We start from the raw sequence: 17,778 nt of genomic DNA on the forward strand, positions 1-17,778 counted from the left end.
TCCCCCTCCTCCAATTCTGTCTACTAGTGGAGAGTGACATTGCTTCCCAAAGAGAAGGGGACCCTGGGGGTGGGTTCAGGCATAGCAGAGTAAGCAGATGAGGTGGGGAAAGCCCCCTGGGCTGCTCCCCTGGAGGGAAAGCAGCAAGGCCTGTGGTACCAGCAGGAGGAAGGTTAGACGCTAAGTCAGGTGAGCTGGGTCCACGAGGTCTCCTTCTCTGGAAAGCAAAGGAGAAAGTTCGGTGTCTGGGAGCCTGAGGCATAAGGGCAAGGGTAGGGAGCCCCTAGGCTGTCCTGGAGAGCGTGAGTCCTACAGGTCTGTGCCATTCCCTCTTTCCCACCCCCCAGCGTGGGGTGGAACCAATAATTCATATTCCCATTCCCACGGGAAGAACAGTAGTGGGTTTGGGGAGGGGTCCTCTCCCTGGGACTTTGGAGAGCTTTTGGTTTCAGCTGGGTTACAGCTGTGGACTCCGTGGAAATTTTAAGAAAGGGTAGGGAGACAGTTAAGGGTAACATGTCCAGCTCCTTCTTCCACTTAGCACCAACCAACTTGGTGCTGCAAACAGAACCGCTTTAGAACCCTGGGGGTGAAGCTCCCAGGGCATTCCTGACCGGGTAGGACCTTTTCTGCTCTCCACAGAGGCCCCCCACCCCTGCTTCTGCTCATCTCTATCCACCCTCTATCATGGGGCTCCTGATGGGTCTCTCTTAAAATATTTTTCTGTCCCTCCCAGAAGCTGCTGCACCCAAACCTCTCTGCCTCAGTTTCCCTTCTCACCTCACAGGGCCAAGAACGAGAGGAAAGAACATGCCTACTGAAGGAGTCATGGGCAAGGGCTGGCTGGGAGGGTGGTCTGGAGGCTGTTTAGGGTAGAGCCTCTTTCCTCTTCTTGGGCAGATAATTGAGGCAGTGGGCAGAGGGACAGACAGTCCCCAAGAGGGCATATCTGAGGGCCACTGAATATACTGGCCTTCTGGGCACAGCTACTTCCTGACCCCCTAGCCTCCCTCCCCCAACTGAAGCGAGTCGGGGGGAGGGGAGGAGAGGGAGAGATAATCTGGTTTCAGAGAAAAACTTTCCCAATCCCAACCTGGCAAAATGTAGAAGATGGAGGAGGGGTGCATGACGGTGTTGGGCCCAGTTTTTTTCCCTGGATGAGAGGACTAAAATGATGGGAAGGGATGAGATCCTACCCTTTCTCAAATCAGTGGCCCAGCCCAGCCCAACCCCATGATCCCAGCTCAAAGCTTGGGTAAGACTTGAACCAATGACTCACAAGTAAGCGAAAAAATAGCTGACATAGAAAGGGGAGAGGGGGCACCTCATTTCCCCAAAAGGACACAGTTCTAGCCCCAGCCTAACTGCAGGATACAAAGTGGGGGGGCGGGGGTGAGTGGGGGGAGAAACGTGGAAATAAACACATCTACCAAAGGAGCAAGGAACTCCGGGGTGGGGGCATGGTCATAACCCCCGTCCAACCTCCAACTCTCCTTCCAGTCCAAACTGTGATCAAGCCAGAAGTCAGGGAGAAGCAGCCTCCCTCCACCCTCCCACCTCTGCATTCCAGGCCATTCTCCAGTCCCCTTCCCCAATGATGACATCTGACGTTTTTCATCTCAAAGCTCCCAGGAATTAAGAAGGAAAATTCAAAGTCACATAGCATCACCTGCCCCCCTCCCTCCGCCCCCCAATACAGCCCCATCCAGGCTACTGACAGAGGCCCTGGAGGGGGAAGTGCCCACTTCAGAATCCAGGCTGGCAGCTGGCTGGATCCTGGACCCAGGCCTCCAAGCCTGGTCTCCCAGGTCCAGATTCCACACCCAAGTAGGGGGCCCTCCTGGCCCTCCCTCTCCCCACCCACAGCCTTGCCAGGCCTGCCTGCCCTCTGCCCAGCGGGGCACCCCTGACCCGGCTCTCCCTTCCAGATTCAGAGGCCACTGCAAAAGGCCCCCCCGCCTACTTTTGAAGTCGTACATTGCAAATCCGGATTCCTTCACAATTCAGATGGGGGTTGGGGGGGGTGGAGGATGTAGGGGAGGCAGAGGCCCTCCCCAACCAGAGATAGGAAGAGAAGGCCTCTTGATCCTAGGATAAGAAAAAGGGGGAGCTCTCTTCTCCCTTCCCAGGCCTCTTGTCTTTGTTTGGGCTGGGGGGTCCCGGAAGCATCATTTGTCCAGGGCCCCCATCCTCCAAATCGGACCCCCATCCCCGCCCCCAGTCGGGCCGCTGCTGTGTCAGCTGGACCGGGATAACAAAAGGCACCCCCTCCCGCGTCTCCCTTCCCCATCGGAACGCAGGAGTGGGGGCTGGGGAGTGGGTGTCCCCAGGGGTCCAAGGGGGCCGTGGAATCTCACTCACCGTCAATAGCGGCCGCGACCAGAGCTGAGAGCAGGGGCAGCAACAGCAGCAGCGGCGGGGTCAGCATGGTGTGAGCTGATGCAAACAGTAGCCCCCTCCCCTCAGGTCCTGCTACTTCTCGACCCCCCAATCGGGGGGTCCCCCTTCCTCCTCCTTTCCCCCTCCTCCTCCTCTATTCTTATCCTATCCTTCGGCAAAGCACACCAGGGGCGTGGGTGAAGAGGTAGAGTTCACAGCCCCTCCGGGAGGGCCTGCTGACGGGGGTGCGCCCCCTGCCCCCAAATCCAAACCCCCCTGCTTTTCTCTTGGCTCCTCTTTCCCCCTCCCCGGGCGAAGCTCACAGCCCCATCTCCGAGCCGCCTCCGGCTGCAAAAATGCACAATTGGGAGGAGGCGGGGTGGGGAGTGGGGGCGTGGACCAGGTTGGGGAGCCTTTGGAGGGGCCTGATGGAGCTCTGGGGGCTCCCCTCGTCTCCGCCTCCTCAGAGCACGGGCCTGGAGCTCGCACCACTGTTCCCCGGACTGAGGTGCCGCGGGGCGGGCTGAGGGGGGGAGAGGGAGGGGACGGGGAGGGAGGGAGGGAGAGAAGGGGCGGGGAAAAAAAAAAGGTGGGGGGGAGAAAGAGCTACGCGGCAATCCTGGAAGTGCGCATGCGCCGGTTTGGCGCGCTGCCCTGGGGAGGGGGAGTCAGAGCAGCGACAAGATTCGGAGCTCTGGCCAGCGGTCCGAGAGTGGGGGTTTGGGGCCCGGGTAGCCGCTTTGGGGCCTGGAGCGTCCTCTTCCCTGCTGGCCCTTTCTCCCTCGCTCTCCAGGGAGCTGAAGGGGGGATGGGGGGATTGGGCAGTGGGCGAGGAGAGCTGAGCGACTTCTCTTTGAAACTCGGTGTCAAGCCTTAGGATTTCAGGCCCCGTCTGGGGATTCAAGATCCGGAGATGCGGGCCGAGGCCCGATTTCCTTGGGGAACCCTGACTGTGCCTCCCCTGCCTGGGTGGGGGCAGGGGCCGCCGGTCTGCGGGGAAGATACGGGGAAAGGCTGCGCTTTGATTTGGAGACTTTGTCCGACTGGGACCGGGATTGGGGCCTGCGACGGAGGGAGGGGGGAGGGGCCGCGAGGGCCCGCCCCCACCTCGCTCCCGGCTGGAGTAAACAGGGACACCCGCGGGGACACGCCGGAGCTTGTCCGCCCGCCTGGGGCTTAGGGATGGAGCCCACCTTAGGACCCGCCCCTCCCTGCTCGCCTGGCACCGGGCGCTGGAGGGGCAGGCCTTGGTTTGGAGGGAGGTGAGTCACCAGCGGGTGGGGTTGAGGAAGGGCCACCCGCCTTCGCCCCAAGAGGTCGGGGCTCATTTATTTTTTTGTTTGGTGTTTTTTTTTTTTTTTTTTCCCTGACTGGCTTCCCACCAAGTCGGGATTTTGGATTCCGAACGACAGGGATTTGGAATAAGATGAGGGACTCTGGACCTCTGCTTCCAGGCTTCCAGTTCTAAGGAGGTGTCTGCTGAGTGGGGGACCTTCGTCCCAGCCCTGAGCCCCTAAGGGAATGCTGCTTTGAGTCCGCAAGGCGCCGGGCGGTTCCCAGAGCCCGGTGAATGTGCTTCTGGCAGTGCCCCCTTCTGGGCGGTGTTTTAAGGTCGTACCCTGCGTGTCTGACTTTCTGGTGTCTGGCAGTCCGAGTTCAGGGAGACAGCAGGCCACTTCTGTTGCCAGAAATTGACGTTAGAGATGAGAGAGTGTTGCACCTCCCTTCTCCCTTTTAAAATTCTAGTCAAGGAAGGGCCCCAAGTCCTCGCTCTAGTCTGTCTCTGGCAGACAGAGGAACAGCATGGAGGACTTCTCCAGTGATGGCAGTGAGAGCAAGCAAGAGAGCAATCCAGAAGGAACTCGACTTTTCCCCCAAACCAGAGCTTCCTCCGGGCTTGCTTTGCTCAGTGCCAAGGCCACCTGCCTTTAGACACCCAGGGCAGAAGCCTCAGACTTGTTGCCAACTTGTCTTCTGGGCCTTTCCTATATCCAGTCTTGCAAGCCTGTGCACAAGGCCTGTCATTTTTTCCTTTGAAGTAGCACTCAGCGTTCCTCCATTTTCCACTGCCAGAGAGTTTCTCCAGGCAACAGTGAAGTCTTATTCATCCTTTTATGCACAGCCCTCATGGGCTAACACAGTGACATGCACATGGCAGAGACTCACTAAATGTTTTTAGTGAATGCCTCCCAGAACTCCCTCCCAATACTGTGGTCCAAGTGAAATCAGATTGAAACAGACCTCCGGTAGCTTTGAAAGGAAAAGGCTAGCTGGAGTGACTGTATATGCGCCTGAGAAGGTTGGGAGGGGGTGGGCTCATTCCTTTCCCCTCCATCTACCTCACACAGGTGAATCTTCCTAAAACTGCGTTCCCCATGTCTCTTCCTGGCTGGCAAACCTCTAGAGGGTGTCTATAGACAACTGAATCAACTGTGAACTCTTCTCCCAGTCATGGCCTTCCAGAATCCGGCCTCAACCAGCATGTCAACACTTCCCACTTGCTACCTCCCAACCCTGCCATCTCCTGAATGTGAACATGTGTTTACAGTCATGCTGCTTAACAATGGGAACAGATTCTGAGAAATGTGTCGTTAGGTGATTTCGTCACTGTGCGAACATTATGGAGTGTACTTACACAAACGTAGATGGTATAGCCTACTACACACCTAGGCTACATGGTACTGAACTTAGGGGACCACCATTGCATATGCAGTCTGTCATTGACCAAACCGTCGTTATTAACTTTATATTGTAAAAAATGGTAAAACTTAGTGGTTAAAAAACTCAGGGTAGGGGCCAGCCCTGTGGCCTAGCAGTTAAGTTCGGCACGCTCTGCTTCGGTGGCGTGGGTTCACAGGTTCAGATCCTGGGTGTGGACCTATACCACTCGTCAGCCATGCTGTGGCGGCGACCCACATACAAAGTGGAGGAAGATTGGCACAGATGTTAGCTCAGGGTGAATCTTCCTCAGCAAAAAAACCCACAAAAAACTCAGAGTATAGGAAGGTGCAAGATGCAAGTCAACTTGCCACTCTCCAGCCTCCCATTCTTCAGTCCCACCCTCAGAATAACCGCTACTAAGAGTTCCTTGGGTCTCCTTCTAAGAGGCTTTTTTTTAAATGAATAATATAAATAAATATCCTTTAATGAGTTCATATAATATATACTGTTGTTTTTTTGTGTGTGTGTGTGAGGACGATCAGCCCTGAGCTAACATCCATGCTAATCCTCCTCTTTTTTTTTGCTGAGGAAGACCGGCTCTGAGCTAACATCTATTGTCAATCCTCCTCCTTTTTTTTCCCCCAAAGCCCCCGTAGATAGTTTTATGTCATAGTTACACATCCTTCTAGTTGCTGTATGTGGGACGCGGCCTCAGCATGGCCAGAGAAGCAGTGCATCGGTGCGCACCCGGGATCCGAACCCGGGCCGCCAGTAGCGGAGTGTGCGCACTTAACCGCTAAGCCACAGGGCTGGCCCCAATATATTCTGTTTTGTAATTTTCTTTTTTCTTTTTTTTTTTTTTTAAATGAAGGGTTTTATTTATTTATTTATTTATTTTGTGAGGAAGATCAGCCCTGAGCTGACATCCATGCTAATCCTCCTCTTTTTGCTGAGGAAGACCAGCTCTGAGCTAACATCTGTTGCCAATCCTCCTCCTTTTTTTTCCCCAAAGCCCCAGTAGATAGGTGTATGTCATAGGTGCACATCCTTCTAGTTGCCGCATGTGGGACGCGGCCTCAGCATGGCCGGAGAGGCGGTGCATCGGTGCGCACCCGGGATCCGAACCTCGGCCGCCAGTAGCGGAGCGTGCACACTTAACTGCTAAGCCCCAGGACCGGCCTGCTTGTTTCAATTAACTTATCTGGATCCCTTTCCGTGTTGTACATACACATCTAGCTCACTCTTTATATTGGCTACTTGGAATCTCCTTCTTGGATACTCCACAATCTATTGGGATTGTTGGGCCCTTGGTTATTTCCAGTATGTGAACTGCTGAGGGTGTCTCTTTAAGATGAGAGAATGCATATTTCTACCTGAGCCTTTAATTATACTGTTTTCCCAGCTCCTCCCCACACTCCTCAGAAAAGCTCTCCTGTTATTCTCTCTCTGCCCATCTCTCCTGTTCCAAACTTGCACTCAAGATAGCCTCAGTTCCTAGAATCTAGCACTTAATTTTGCAGGTTCTGTGTCCACCCCCAGACCAGAAAGTCCTTAAGGGAGGGAATCATGTCTTTTACTTCTTCGTATCCACCCAGTGTTAGGAGCTCTGATTGGTGGGGAGGCTGACAAGAGTGTTAGAACTAGATGTGCGGGCCCTGGTAGAGGAGACAATCGTAATTAATTACTGTCAAACAGGATGTGACTGTAAGCATCTTCTTCCTCGTATTTCTCCTGTAGCACTCACTATGCAATCCCCCCTGCCTCGGCTTCTTCTCTTTCTCCCCACTTATTCTTAAAAGATTTTATTTATTTATTTTATTTCCCCCCAAAACCCCAGTAGATAGTTGTATGTCATAGCTGCACATCCTTCTAGTTGCTGTATGTGGGGCGCGGCCTCAGCATGGCCGGAGAAGCGGTGCGTCAGTGCGCGCCTGGAATCCGAACCTGGGCCGCCAGCAGCAGAGCGCGGCATCCAACCGCTAAGCCACGGGGCTGGCCCTCTCCCCACTTATTCTTAAGAAGCTTCTTCCATCTTCAAATCCTTGGGTTGGAATTATAACCAAAATAGTGGGGAACCAAGGACGAATTCTCTGCAATCCATGATGGGGATACCTAGAATGGTGACAGTGGGCAAAGATATTGGTGTGGGAAGAGGAAATCTCCTTGTTTGGATCTCCCAGCAAATCATTAAACATCTCCCCTTCCTGTGTGAATGTAACAGGCACTGGGCTGGGCATTAAGGGGGCAGCTCTAGGACTGAATGTCAGGCCAGAGACTGACACCACCTAGTGGTCAGCTAAAGAAGAGTGGAAAGGAAGGGTGGCTGAAGGGTGTGGTAGACGGTGGGAAGAGACCCAAGATTTATCTAGCGCTTACCATGTACCTAGCCCATGCAATGGATTTTTTTTTCACTTTTCTTCTATTTTATTTTATTTTTAATTATCTTATTGAAGTCGTAATGGTTTATAATGTTGTGACATTTCAGGGGTACGTTATTATTTATCAGTTTCTATAGAGACTGCATCATGCTCACCACCAATAGTCTAATTTTTATCCATCACCATACATATGTGCCCCTTTACCCCTTTCACCCACCTCCCAACCCCCTTCCCCTCTGGTAACCACTAATCTTTTCTCTTTATCCATGTGTTTATTTATCTTCCACATGTGAATGAAATCATGCAGTGTTTGTCTTTCTCTCTCTAGCCAATTTTGCTTAACATCATACCCTCAAGGTCCATCCAAGGTGTTGCAAATGGGACGATTTTGTCTTTTTATGGCTGAGTAGTATTCCATTGTGTATATATATACACACACACACATATATATATATATATATATATATATATATATATATATATACCACATCTTCTTTATCTATTCATCAGTTGACAGACACTTGGGTTGCTTCCATGTCTTGGCTATTGTGAATAATGCTGCAATGAACATAGGCGTACATAAATCTCTCTGAGTTGTCGATTTCAAGTTCTTTGGGTAAATACCCAGAAGTGGGGTAGCTGGATCGTATCTATTTTTAATATTTTGAGAAATCTCCATACTGTTTTCCATAGTGGCTGCACCAGTTTGCATTCCCACCAGCAGTGTATGAGGGTTCCCTTTTCTCCACACCCTCTCCAACATTTGTTATTTTTTGTCTTGTTAATTATAGCCATTCTGACCGGTGTAAGGTGATATCTCATTGTAGTTTTGATTTGTATTTCCCTAACAATTAGTGATGTTGAACATCTTTTTTGTGTGCCTGTTGGCCATCTGTATATCTTCTTTGGTAAAATGTCTGTTCATATCCTCTGCCCATTTTTTGATCTGGTTGTTTGTTTTTCTGTTGTTGAGTTGTATGAATTCTTTATATATTTTGGGAATTAACCCTTTGCTGGATATATGATTTGCAAATATTTTCTCCCAGTTGGTGGGTTGTCTTTTTGTTTTCCTTTGCCTTGAAGAAGCTTTTTGGTCTGATGTAGTCCCACCCACGCAATGGGTTTTACATGGATTAACTCACTTAAGTCTCATAACCACCTTGTGACATGGGTTATTTCCAGTTTGTAGGTATTTAGTAGAGTAGAGGCTTAGGAAGTTTAAGAAATCTGCCCCAAATCACAGTGCAGATTGGAGCCCAGGTTTCATTCACTTGATAAACATTTATCAGGTATCTCATATGTGCCAGGCACGTTGCTAGGCACTAGGGACAAGAGATGGAAACACACAGTCTCAACCTTTAAGAAGCAAACAGTTTGGTGGGGTTGTAACAAGATGATTGACAATTACAGCACAGAACCTTAATGCCTATGGTAAAGGCAAGCGCAGAGGGTCTGGGAACCAGGGCAAGGTACCTATTCCAGATAAGGGGATCAACACAGAGCAGGGCAGATGATGCCAGGCTACATGTTGAAAGAAAGGAAGGAGATGACAAGCAATGACATAGGCATTTACATATGACAAAGGCATAGAGGCATGAGGAGTTTAAAACATCCGAGGAATGGCAAATATGGTGTGGCTGAAGTTTAAGGTACTTATTGGGGAGGGTAATGGATAAGTATCAGAGAGCCTAATCACAAGGGGTGATTTGAGCCACACTAAGGACTCAGAACTTTTTTCTAGAAGTAGTGGGGAGCCAGGTGAGAAATTGATGAAGTCTTTAAGGCATCAGCCATAGAGCTGGAGAAGAAGAGGATTCCAGACTAAGAAGGTAGGCTCAAGTACACTAATTGGTTTATCATGTCGGCCTAGAGGACAGTGACAGAGAAAGCTGGGTCTAGAACCTTTGGCTCAAATTAGAATATTCTCAAATTTTGGCTGCACATTAGAATCACCTGGGGAGCTTTTAAAATCCCAATGCTAAAAACAAACAAAAAAACACACCAATGCTGGAGGACTTATACTACTTGACTTCAGGACTTGTACGCTACAATAAGCAAGATGGTGTGGTACTGGTATAAAGACAACAGAAGAGAGTGCCAGAAATAGACTCACATTTAAAGGTCATTTGAGGGGCCAGCCTGGTGGCATAACAGTTAAGTGAGCGCACTCCACTGCAGCGGCCTGGGGTTCAGATCCCAGGTGCGCACCAACACACCGCTTGTCAAGCCATGCTGTGGCGGCGTCCCATATAAAGTGGAGTAAGATGCGGCACGGATGTTAGCCCAGGGCCAGTCTTCCTCAGCAAAAAGAGGAGGATTGGTGACAGATGTTAGCTCAGGGCTGATCTGCCTCACACACACATGCAAAAAATAATAAAATAAAAGCAAAACTGTTAAAAAAAAAATAAAGGTCATTTGATTTTGACAAAGGTGTCAAAGTAATCCATGGGGGAAAGGAATGTCTTTTCAACAAAGGGTGCTGGAACAACTGAATATCCATATAAGAGAAATAAGTGTACCCTGACCCCTACCTCACACCATATGCAAAAATTAATTCAAGATGGATCATAGATCTAAACCATAAAAGGGGAAATCATAAAGCTTTTAGATGAAAACAAAGCATATCTTCATGACTTGGAGGTAGGCAAAAATTTCTTGTCATGGAAAGCAATAACCATAAAAGAAAAGCACTGATAAAAGAAACATCAAAATTAAAAAGCTTCGCTCCTCAAAAGACATCATTAAGAAAATGAATAAGTAAACCAAACAGGTAAGCAAAACATTGATCTGACAAAGGACTGTTATCCAGGGTATATAAAAAATTTCCTATAACACAGTAATAAAAAGACATCCCAATTTTTTAAAAAGTGTACACAAGACTTTTTTTTTTTTTTTGGTGAGGAAGATTCACTCTGAGCTAACATCTGTTGCCAATCCTCCTCTTTTTTTGCTTGAGAAGATTAGCCCTGAGGTAACATCTGTGCCAATCTTCCTCTATTTTGTATGTAGGTCGCCGTCACAACATGGCTTGACGGGTGGTGTAGGTCCATGCCCGAGATCCAAACCCATGAACCTGGGCCACTGAAGCGGAGCGCGCCAGACTTAACTACTACACCATGGGGCTGGCCCCATGATTTGAATTGAGACTTCACAAAAGAACCTATATTAATGGCCAATAAACACATGAAAAGTGCTCAATATCTTTAGTCATCAAGAAAATGCAAGTTAAAACCACAATGAGATAATTCTCCCCACTCACCAAAATGAAAACTTTAAAAATCTGACAATACCAAATGTTAGTGAGAATATAGAGCAACTGGAACTCTCACACAGTGTTGGTGGGAATGTAAAATGTTCTATCAATTTGGAATAGTATGTAGCAGTTTCTTATAAAGCTAAGCATGTACCTAACCTATGACCCAGCAATTATACTCCCAGTTATTTATTAAAGAGAAGAGAAAACACGCTCACACAAAGATGTCAGCAAAAATGTTCATAGCAGTTTTCTTCATAATAGCCAAAAACTGGCTACAGCCCAGGTGTTTATCATCAAAAAAAGGATGAACAAACTGTTATATCTCTACAATGGGCTAATAGTTAGTAATAAAAATGGATAAACTATGGATACACTCAACCACACAGATGAATCTCAGACATGGTGAGTAAAAGAAGCCAGACATAAAAGCACATCCTGTTTTACTCCATTTATATGAATTCTAGAACAGACAAAACTAATCTATGGTGAAAAAAAATCAGAGCAGTGGCTCCCCCTCGGGGATGGAGTGAGGACAATGATCTACATCTTGATAGGGGTTTGGATGTCATACCGCCACCAAGTGGTGAGGCAGGGATTTGAACCCCGGTGGCCTGGCCCCAGAGGCCACAGTTTTAACCACCACATTACATTGCTTTGCCTCTAGAATGCTGCAGCCTTGGGTGCCATGAGATCACACAGGAAGAGTAGCCCATGAAGACAGGAGACTGAGGAGCACCCAGAGAGGTAGGAGGAAGAGCAGGAGAAAGGGACCATGAACATCAACGGAGGGAGGGCTTACTCAAGAGCCATTAACAGTGCTGAATCCTGCAGAGAGGTCCAGGGAGAGAAGGACAGGGGTGGACCATCATTCTGGGCACCTAGGAGGGTACGTGTGACATGGCCAGAACAGTTTCATGGGACTGATGGGGGCAGCAGCTAGCTGGCGGTGTACTGAGGAGGTGAGGAAGGGAAGACAGTAAATGTGAATAACTTTCCCAAGAAGTTTGGCTGCACAGGGGACAAGAGAGAGAGGCAAGACAGTAATTATAGTGCCAGTTAGAGGGCTGGAATTTCCTTGCAGAGGCTCAATCCTGACCACAGCTGGCTCCATCCAGAGATGCTTGACTTTACCCACCCACCAGGGCTACTACTTGTCCTTCTGTGAGGTGAAGGTCTGTTGGCCACAGAGCCTCTGACAGCCCCAGGGCTTCATTTGGAAGCTGGAGATCAGCTGACTTTGCCATTGCTCACATCCTGTCATCCTTGGCAGACCTCAGTGGGCGTCCACCCTTCTCCACTCAGCCCAGTGCTTCCTCTTCCTGACCACTCTTGCGCTTCTCCCTACCTCCTCCTTGCAGGAAGCCTTGGACCACCCTTGGCTCAGATTGTCCTTGCCCCTCTTTGCTTGCCCGAAACCTGGCTCTTTCCTGAGGACACTTCCTTTAAAGAGATATCACTTATTCTCCCAAGTGCACAAGACGGGTGGTGGTGGGAGCGTGGGCAGTCAGCCCACTCCAGGCTCTCCATTTCCTGTAGTCAGTATGGCTCCACCAAGGTCTCAGTTAGGGATGCATCTAGCCACAAGTAACAGAAGACCCAACTAAATTAGACTGAACAATGAGGAGTTCTACAGCAGATCCAGGGCTCGTGCTTTAGCAAGAATTTTCTACCTCTTCACACTGCTACTCTATCCTCAGTGGTCGATGGTATCTCCTCTCACAGTTGCAACTGGTTGCAGCTGTTCTAGTCCTCACATGTGGACTCGTCATTGAAGAAGAACAAAATTGTACCCAATGGCCCCCTAAAGTCCTGTTGGCCAGGACTGAGTCACTGGCCAGGGGAACAGACAGACCATGATTGGCTAGACCAATTAGATTCATCCCCTGAACGTACGGGAGGGGAATCCCTGTACAAAATCCAGACTTTGCCAGCAAGGGAGAAAGGCTTGCTGCTGAGTAGGCACCAGCAGTGCTTGCCCCGAGAGTCATATTAATTCCTCTTCGTTTTCAGGGCCCGATACTTCACCGTCCATTGAGAAGATGTGTAGCTTACTGCTTACAGCCTCAGTGCCTGCGTCAGACTAACTGAGTTCAAATCCCAGCTCTGTCACTTGCCAGCTCTTTGGCCTTGGGCCGGTTACTTAACCTTTCCACATCACAGTTTCCTCATCTGTAAAATGAGGGCTATCAGTGCTCTCAACAGAACTTTCTGTGATGATGGAAAGGTCCCACGTCTGTGCTAACATAGTAGCCATTAGCCATGTGTGGCTATTGAGCATTTGAAATGTGGCTAGTGCATCTGAGGAACTGAATTTTTTAATTAAAATTAAACAGCCACATATGGTTAGTCACTACCATGTTGGGCACATAGTTCTTTCTCATAGTATCATTGTAGGATAAAATGTACAGTGCTTAGATTTTTTAAAGTAGGAATTGAAGTAACGCATAAACCCTCACTAAATGTTAGTTATCATTCATCCACTGATGTCTTGGTCACTTGCCCACACTCCTTGAAGACTCTGGCATCCGAGTCACTGTCTTCCTGTTCACCGCAGGTCTTCTGCAAACCCAGATGGCCTCAGTGTTCATGCCGGTAGTCCAGCAGCACCCTGGCCTCCTGTTTCCTTGCCCTCCTCAACTCCAGTGACTTACGCCATGTCGCCATAGCCACAACCTGTCCCACACCCTCCCAGGAGGGCCAGACTGAAGTCTCACCCCCTGTCTCTGACCACAACATTCCAACCCTCCAGCTCTTTCTTTCCCTTGCTCCCAGGAAGGTCAGTCTTTAAGTCTGTTGAGACTTCCAGTTCCTTCGCTCTGTTCTATCCTTACCCACTGGCTCCTCCTGTCTTTACTTCTCTTCCTAACCAGCCTTGGATTCCGCCCACAATGCTTCACTTCTACTTCTCCGACAAGCAGTCTCCTCCTCTGTTATGATCAACTTTCTGAACTGTTCTCCTAGCTTCAGACTTACACTTTAAATCCGTCCTCCACACTGCAGCAAGGGTGGTCTCTCTACTAAACCTCATCACATTACTCACCTGCCTGGATCCTCTAATGCTCCCCATCGCCAAGTACTATCCATATCCAGAAGGTACCATGCTCCTGAAGTATCCATGCTTTTGTCCATGCTAGATCTTCTTCCTCGTTTAACTCTCCTCTTGTTCTTTGCCTGAATAACTCCTATTTTTCCTTCAGGATTCGGTTAAGGCATCACCTCCTCCAGGAACCCCTCCCTGATCTCCCCTACCCCCTACCTAGTTTAGATGGCCCATTCTATGTGCTCCCATGGCACCTTGTCCTTCACTGGAATCACAGCCCCAATTATCCGGCAGTATCGTTGTTTGTTAACTAATCTGCCTCCCCCTCTCAGCTGTAAGAGCCAGAGAACAGACACCCAACAAGTTTTTGTTGAATTAAGTGGACATAGATTCTGGGAGGATTGGTTTTGCTTGCTTGCTGTCAGTTTGATTTTACTTTTTTAAAGGTGGGAGGGATTTGAACATGTGTACAGGCTGAGAGGAAAGAGCTGTACTAACTAAGGAAGGAGAGGCTGGAGACTTGGAGAATCGAAGGGACATTTAATGGAACAGAGCCTGAGGAGGCAAGAGGGAGGGGCCCTGAGCACAAGTGGAGGGACGTATTGGGGGCAGAGGCAGAGGCAGAGACACCCTCTCCTCTGAGCCTGCAGGGAGAGTGCGGGTGCCAATGAATGTGTCTGTCAGTAGGGAGCAGGAAACTGGGGGAGTTTCCAACTGATGGCCTCTGTTTCCTCTAATCTAAGTGGTGAGTTGGCATCAAAGCGGATGCGAATTTGGGGAGAATAGAAAAGGCCTGGCAGACAGGGCTGGGTAGGGGTCCACACTTCTTCTGTGACCTTTTCCTTCTATCCCTCAATCCTCCACAAATCCCAGGCCACTGTCCAGTGCTCTGAACAAGGCACCCACTCATCTTATCTGTGAAATGTACTGAGCTCCTGCCATCAATCCATCACTAAGGTCAGTCTTTCCATCAGAGAGTGTATGTAAAACATTTAGCCCAGTGCCATATACATAGTAAGCACTCAGTAAACAGTGGTCCTTGTCACTAGCAAGAGCAGACATTGTCTTTATTAGCTGCACAGCAGTGTGTACAGGGGGATAGGAATCCCCACCCTCTGCAAGCTTATGTTCTTGTCAGAGAAGAAGGATACACCCATAAAATCGTTAAAAAGCAACACAAAGTGATATGTGATGGTCACCAACATCCAAATGGTGCTTTGTTTTTTTGATCACAACCTGCACTAAAAGTGTCTTTTACATCAAGACCTAGAACTCAAATACATACATAAAACTGACACAAGTTTCCTTAGACACTACTTATCCTAACTTTAGGTGATACGTTCTGATATTTGCTGTTCTATTCTACTCTACTTTGTTTAAAAAAAGGGATGGTCAAGGCTCACTGTTATGGGTTGAACTGTGTCTCTCAAAAATTCATATATTTGTATGTTGAATTCATATGTCCCTTGAAAATTCATATTCATATGAGGTGTCCCCAGTCCCTCAGAATGTGACCTTATTTGGAGATAGGGTCTTTATAGAGGTAATCAAGTTAAAATGAAGTCATTAGGGTGGGCCCTAATCCAATATGACTGATGTCCTTATAAAAAGAGGAAATTTGGAGACAGACTGGCATACAGGGAGAACACCATGGGAACATTAGACAGCCATCTACAAGCCAAGGAGAGAGGCCTGGAACAGATTCTCTCACAGCCCTCAGAAGGGACCAACCCTGCTAACACCTGGACTTCTAGCCTTTACTGTGACTAATAAATTTCTGTTGTTTAAGCCACCCAGCTTGTGGTACTTTGTTACGGCAGCCCTAGCAAACTAACACACCCATCAAATTGATTTGTGACTCATTATTGGGTTGCAACCTGCAGTTCACAGATCACAAAGTTCTTTTTTCCTAGTCTTTCTCTCATGCAATCTTTCAGCCACTTGGGGGGATGGCAGGGCCCAGAGGAGGGGAGGCAGGCAAGGCGCTCACTCTCAGGGTGTGTAAGGGGGTGGCATTACTGAAAGTCTAGCCAACCCTGCAATTGCATGACCTGAGATGAGTGCCTCCTTAAATTCCGCACCCTAGACACCTCACCCCAGCTTAGGCCGTGTGAAGTGGATGTAACTGTTGTCTCTGTTTGAGGAGCTGACACACAATCACAGAGCTCTTAAGTGGAGTCAGACCCAAGCCAGATTTGCCTCTAAATTCTGGGTTCTTTCCATGCTATCACAGTGTCCCCATTGGTGCAATCAGTTAGAGAGAATGACAATAAATATTATTTTCCCACCAGTACTGGCTCCTCACCTTCCCATCCCCAAAAGGAGTCAGTTAGAGACTGCGTTCCCTCCTCCCCTCCTCTTGGCAAAGTTCTAGGGAACTTGGACCTCCTGAGCCCCTTAGATGGCAAAGCCTGAATTCAGGCACTGTCTGTGGACGTCTGCAGGCAGCGTGGGCACATGGGAGCACATACAAAGTGTGTGTGCTGTGAGCGCCTACGTGCACACACTGCGACCCTGGCACTGCTGAGATCAGATTCCCCGCCCGCCATCTCCACCCCTACTCTCCCTCCTCTTCCATCCACTGCCTTCCAGACACAATAAACACAGAAACACACATTCCTCCAATAGGCTCTGTCTTTGTGGCGCTAATATTACCCCCAAATCCAGGACCCCTGTGTAGGATGGAGGCCCTTCTGCCATCCTCGTGCTTGGTTTATTCTGGGCTATAAAAATAGTGCCTGCTGTTTCCTATGTGAAGGCACTGTCCTCAGCCTTCACACGTATTATCACATGTCACTCCTACAACCTTATGAGTTAAGACTATTATTTGTTCCATTTTTCAGACGACAAAACTGAATCACAAATTGTAGATTGCCCAGAGTTGTACAGTTAGCGGCGCTGGCAGGATTCAAACCCAAGCAGCCTGTCTCCAGAGTCCAGATTCTTAACTGCTACCCTCTGCTGCCGGCCAGGCCCACACACATGCCCTCCGGCACACACAGGCCCATCCCTACGGGATGGGAGTGGGAGGAGCTGGGTTCTGGGATTCAATTCAGGCACCAGGGGGCAGCATAGGCCTAGCTTTGGCCCCTGAGCCTAGCCCTATTTGGGGAGAACAGAGGGGAGTAGAAACGTCCTTCCACCTCCCACCGCCCCCCAGAAACCACCCTTTCCATGCACCACGTCTCCCAGATTTGGGGATGTGAAGGCCTCTCTGGGTCCCTTGGCCTCCAGCTCCTCCAGCAAAAGCTGCAGAAACCACCCACTAGTAACGATGATGACTCAGAAGCTGGGCAAGCTCTGTGTATGTGAGTGTGTGTCTCTGAGTGCTGACATGTCTGTGAGCCTGCTCGCATGTGTGTGTAAGCATGTGTGTGTGTGTGTGTGTGTGTGTAGCTTGTGACTGGAGAAGTTGTGCATGTGTGTGTGTGTTTCTGGGTGTGTCTCAGTGGTTACCACAGAAACAGACAGGAACTTCGCCAAGGGTGCACAGCAGATTCATATTCAAATTTGTCCCTTGGTAATCTGCAGGCAGCAACTCCGGCTCGTGTCAACTCCCACCAGGGTCTAAGGAGTAGTACCCTGTGTGGAGGGGCAGAGATGGTTTTCAGTCTGCAGGACTCCTTCTGGAGTCTTCCAGAATTCTGAGCTTCGGGGTCCCCTCCCCCACTCCCTCCCATCAGTGGTCACGGGACCTCTAAGGCGTTCACCACCAAGAAGGGAGGAGGACCTAGGAGTTCCTGCGGCGATGAGCTCCCCGGCTGCTTTTCAGGGTCTTCCACTGGAGGGAGCGCAGAGCCCAGAGGGATTTGCTTTGCCAGAGGCCCCGGGGAGTCCAGTCCCTCGTGAGCCCAAACCCTGGGCCACTTCGAAAGTTTGAGTACAGGACAGGCAGTTTGGGGCGGCATGTCTCTGCTTGATATTAGGTGGCTTTCTGGAGAAAAGTTGATCACTTTTGAGGGGGACAGAGTAAGTGGGGATCAGCCTCCCACTCCAGCTTGGCCCCAGGGCCCCAAGCCCCAGTCCTGGCTCCCCCCACCCTGTACACCCTCACCAGGCACAGA

General features: G+C 49.5%; 1 protein-coding gene across 1 annotated transcript in view; it reads right to left on the bottom strand.

Annotated features, from left to right (window-relative positions):
- The window catches only part of LRP1 (LDL receptor related protein 1), an 80,770-nt gene extending 77,892 nt beyond the window's left edge, over nt 1–2,878 (bottom strand). Inside the window, 1 exon segment of the mRNA XM_058557863.1 lies at nt 2,362–2,878. Within this exon segment, the coding sequence (XP_058413846.1) occupies nt 2,362–2,428 (67 nt within the window). The 5' untranslated portion in view covers nt 2,429–2,878.
- Nucleotides 2,879–17,778: the final 14,900 nt, after the last annotated feature.

Source organism: Diceros bicornis, chromosome 17, assembly GCF_020826845.1.
Source record: "Diceros bicornis minor isolate mBicDic1 chromosome 17, mDicBic1.mat.cur, whole genome shotgun sequence".
NCBI classification, from domain to species: Eukaryota; Metazoa; Chordata; class Mammalia; order Perissodactyla; family Rhinocerotidae; genus Diceros; species Diceros bicornis.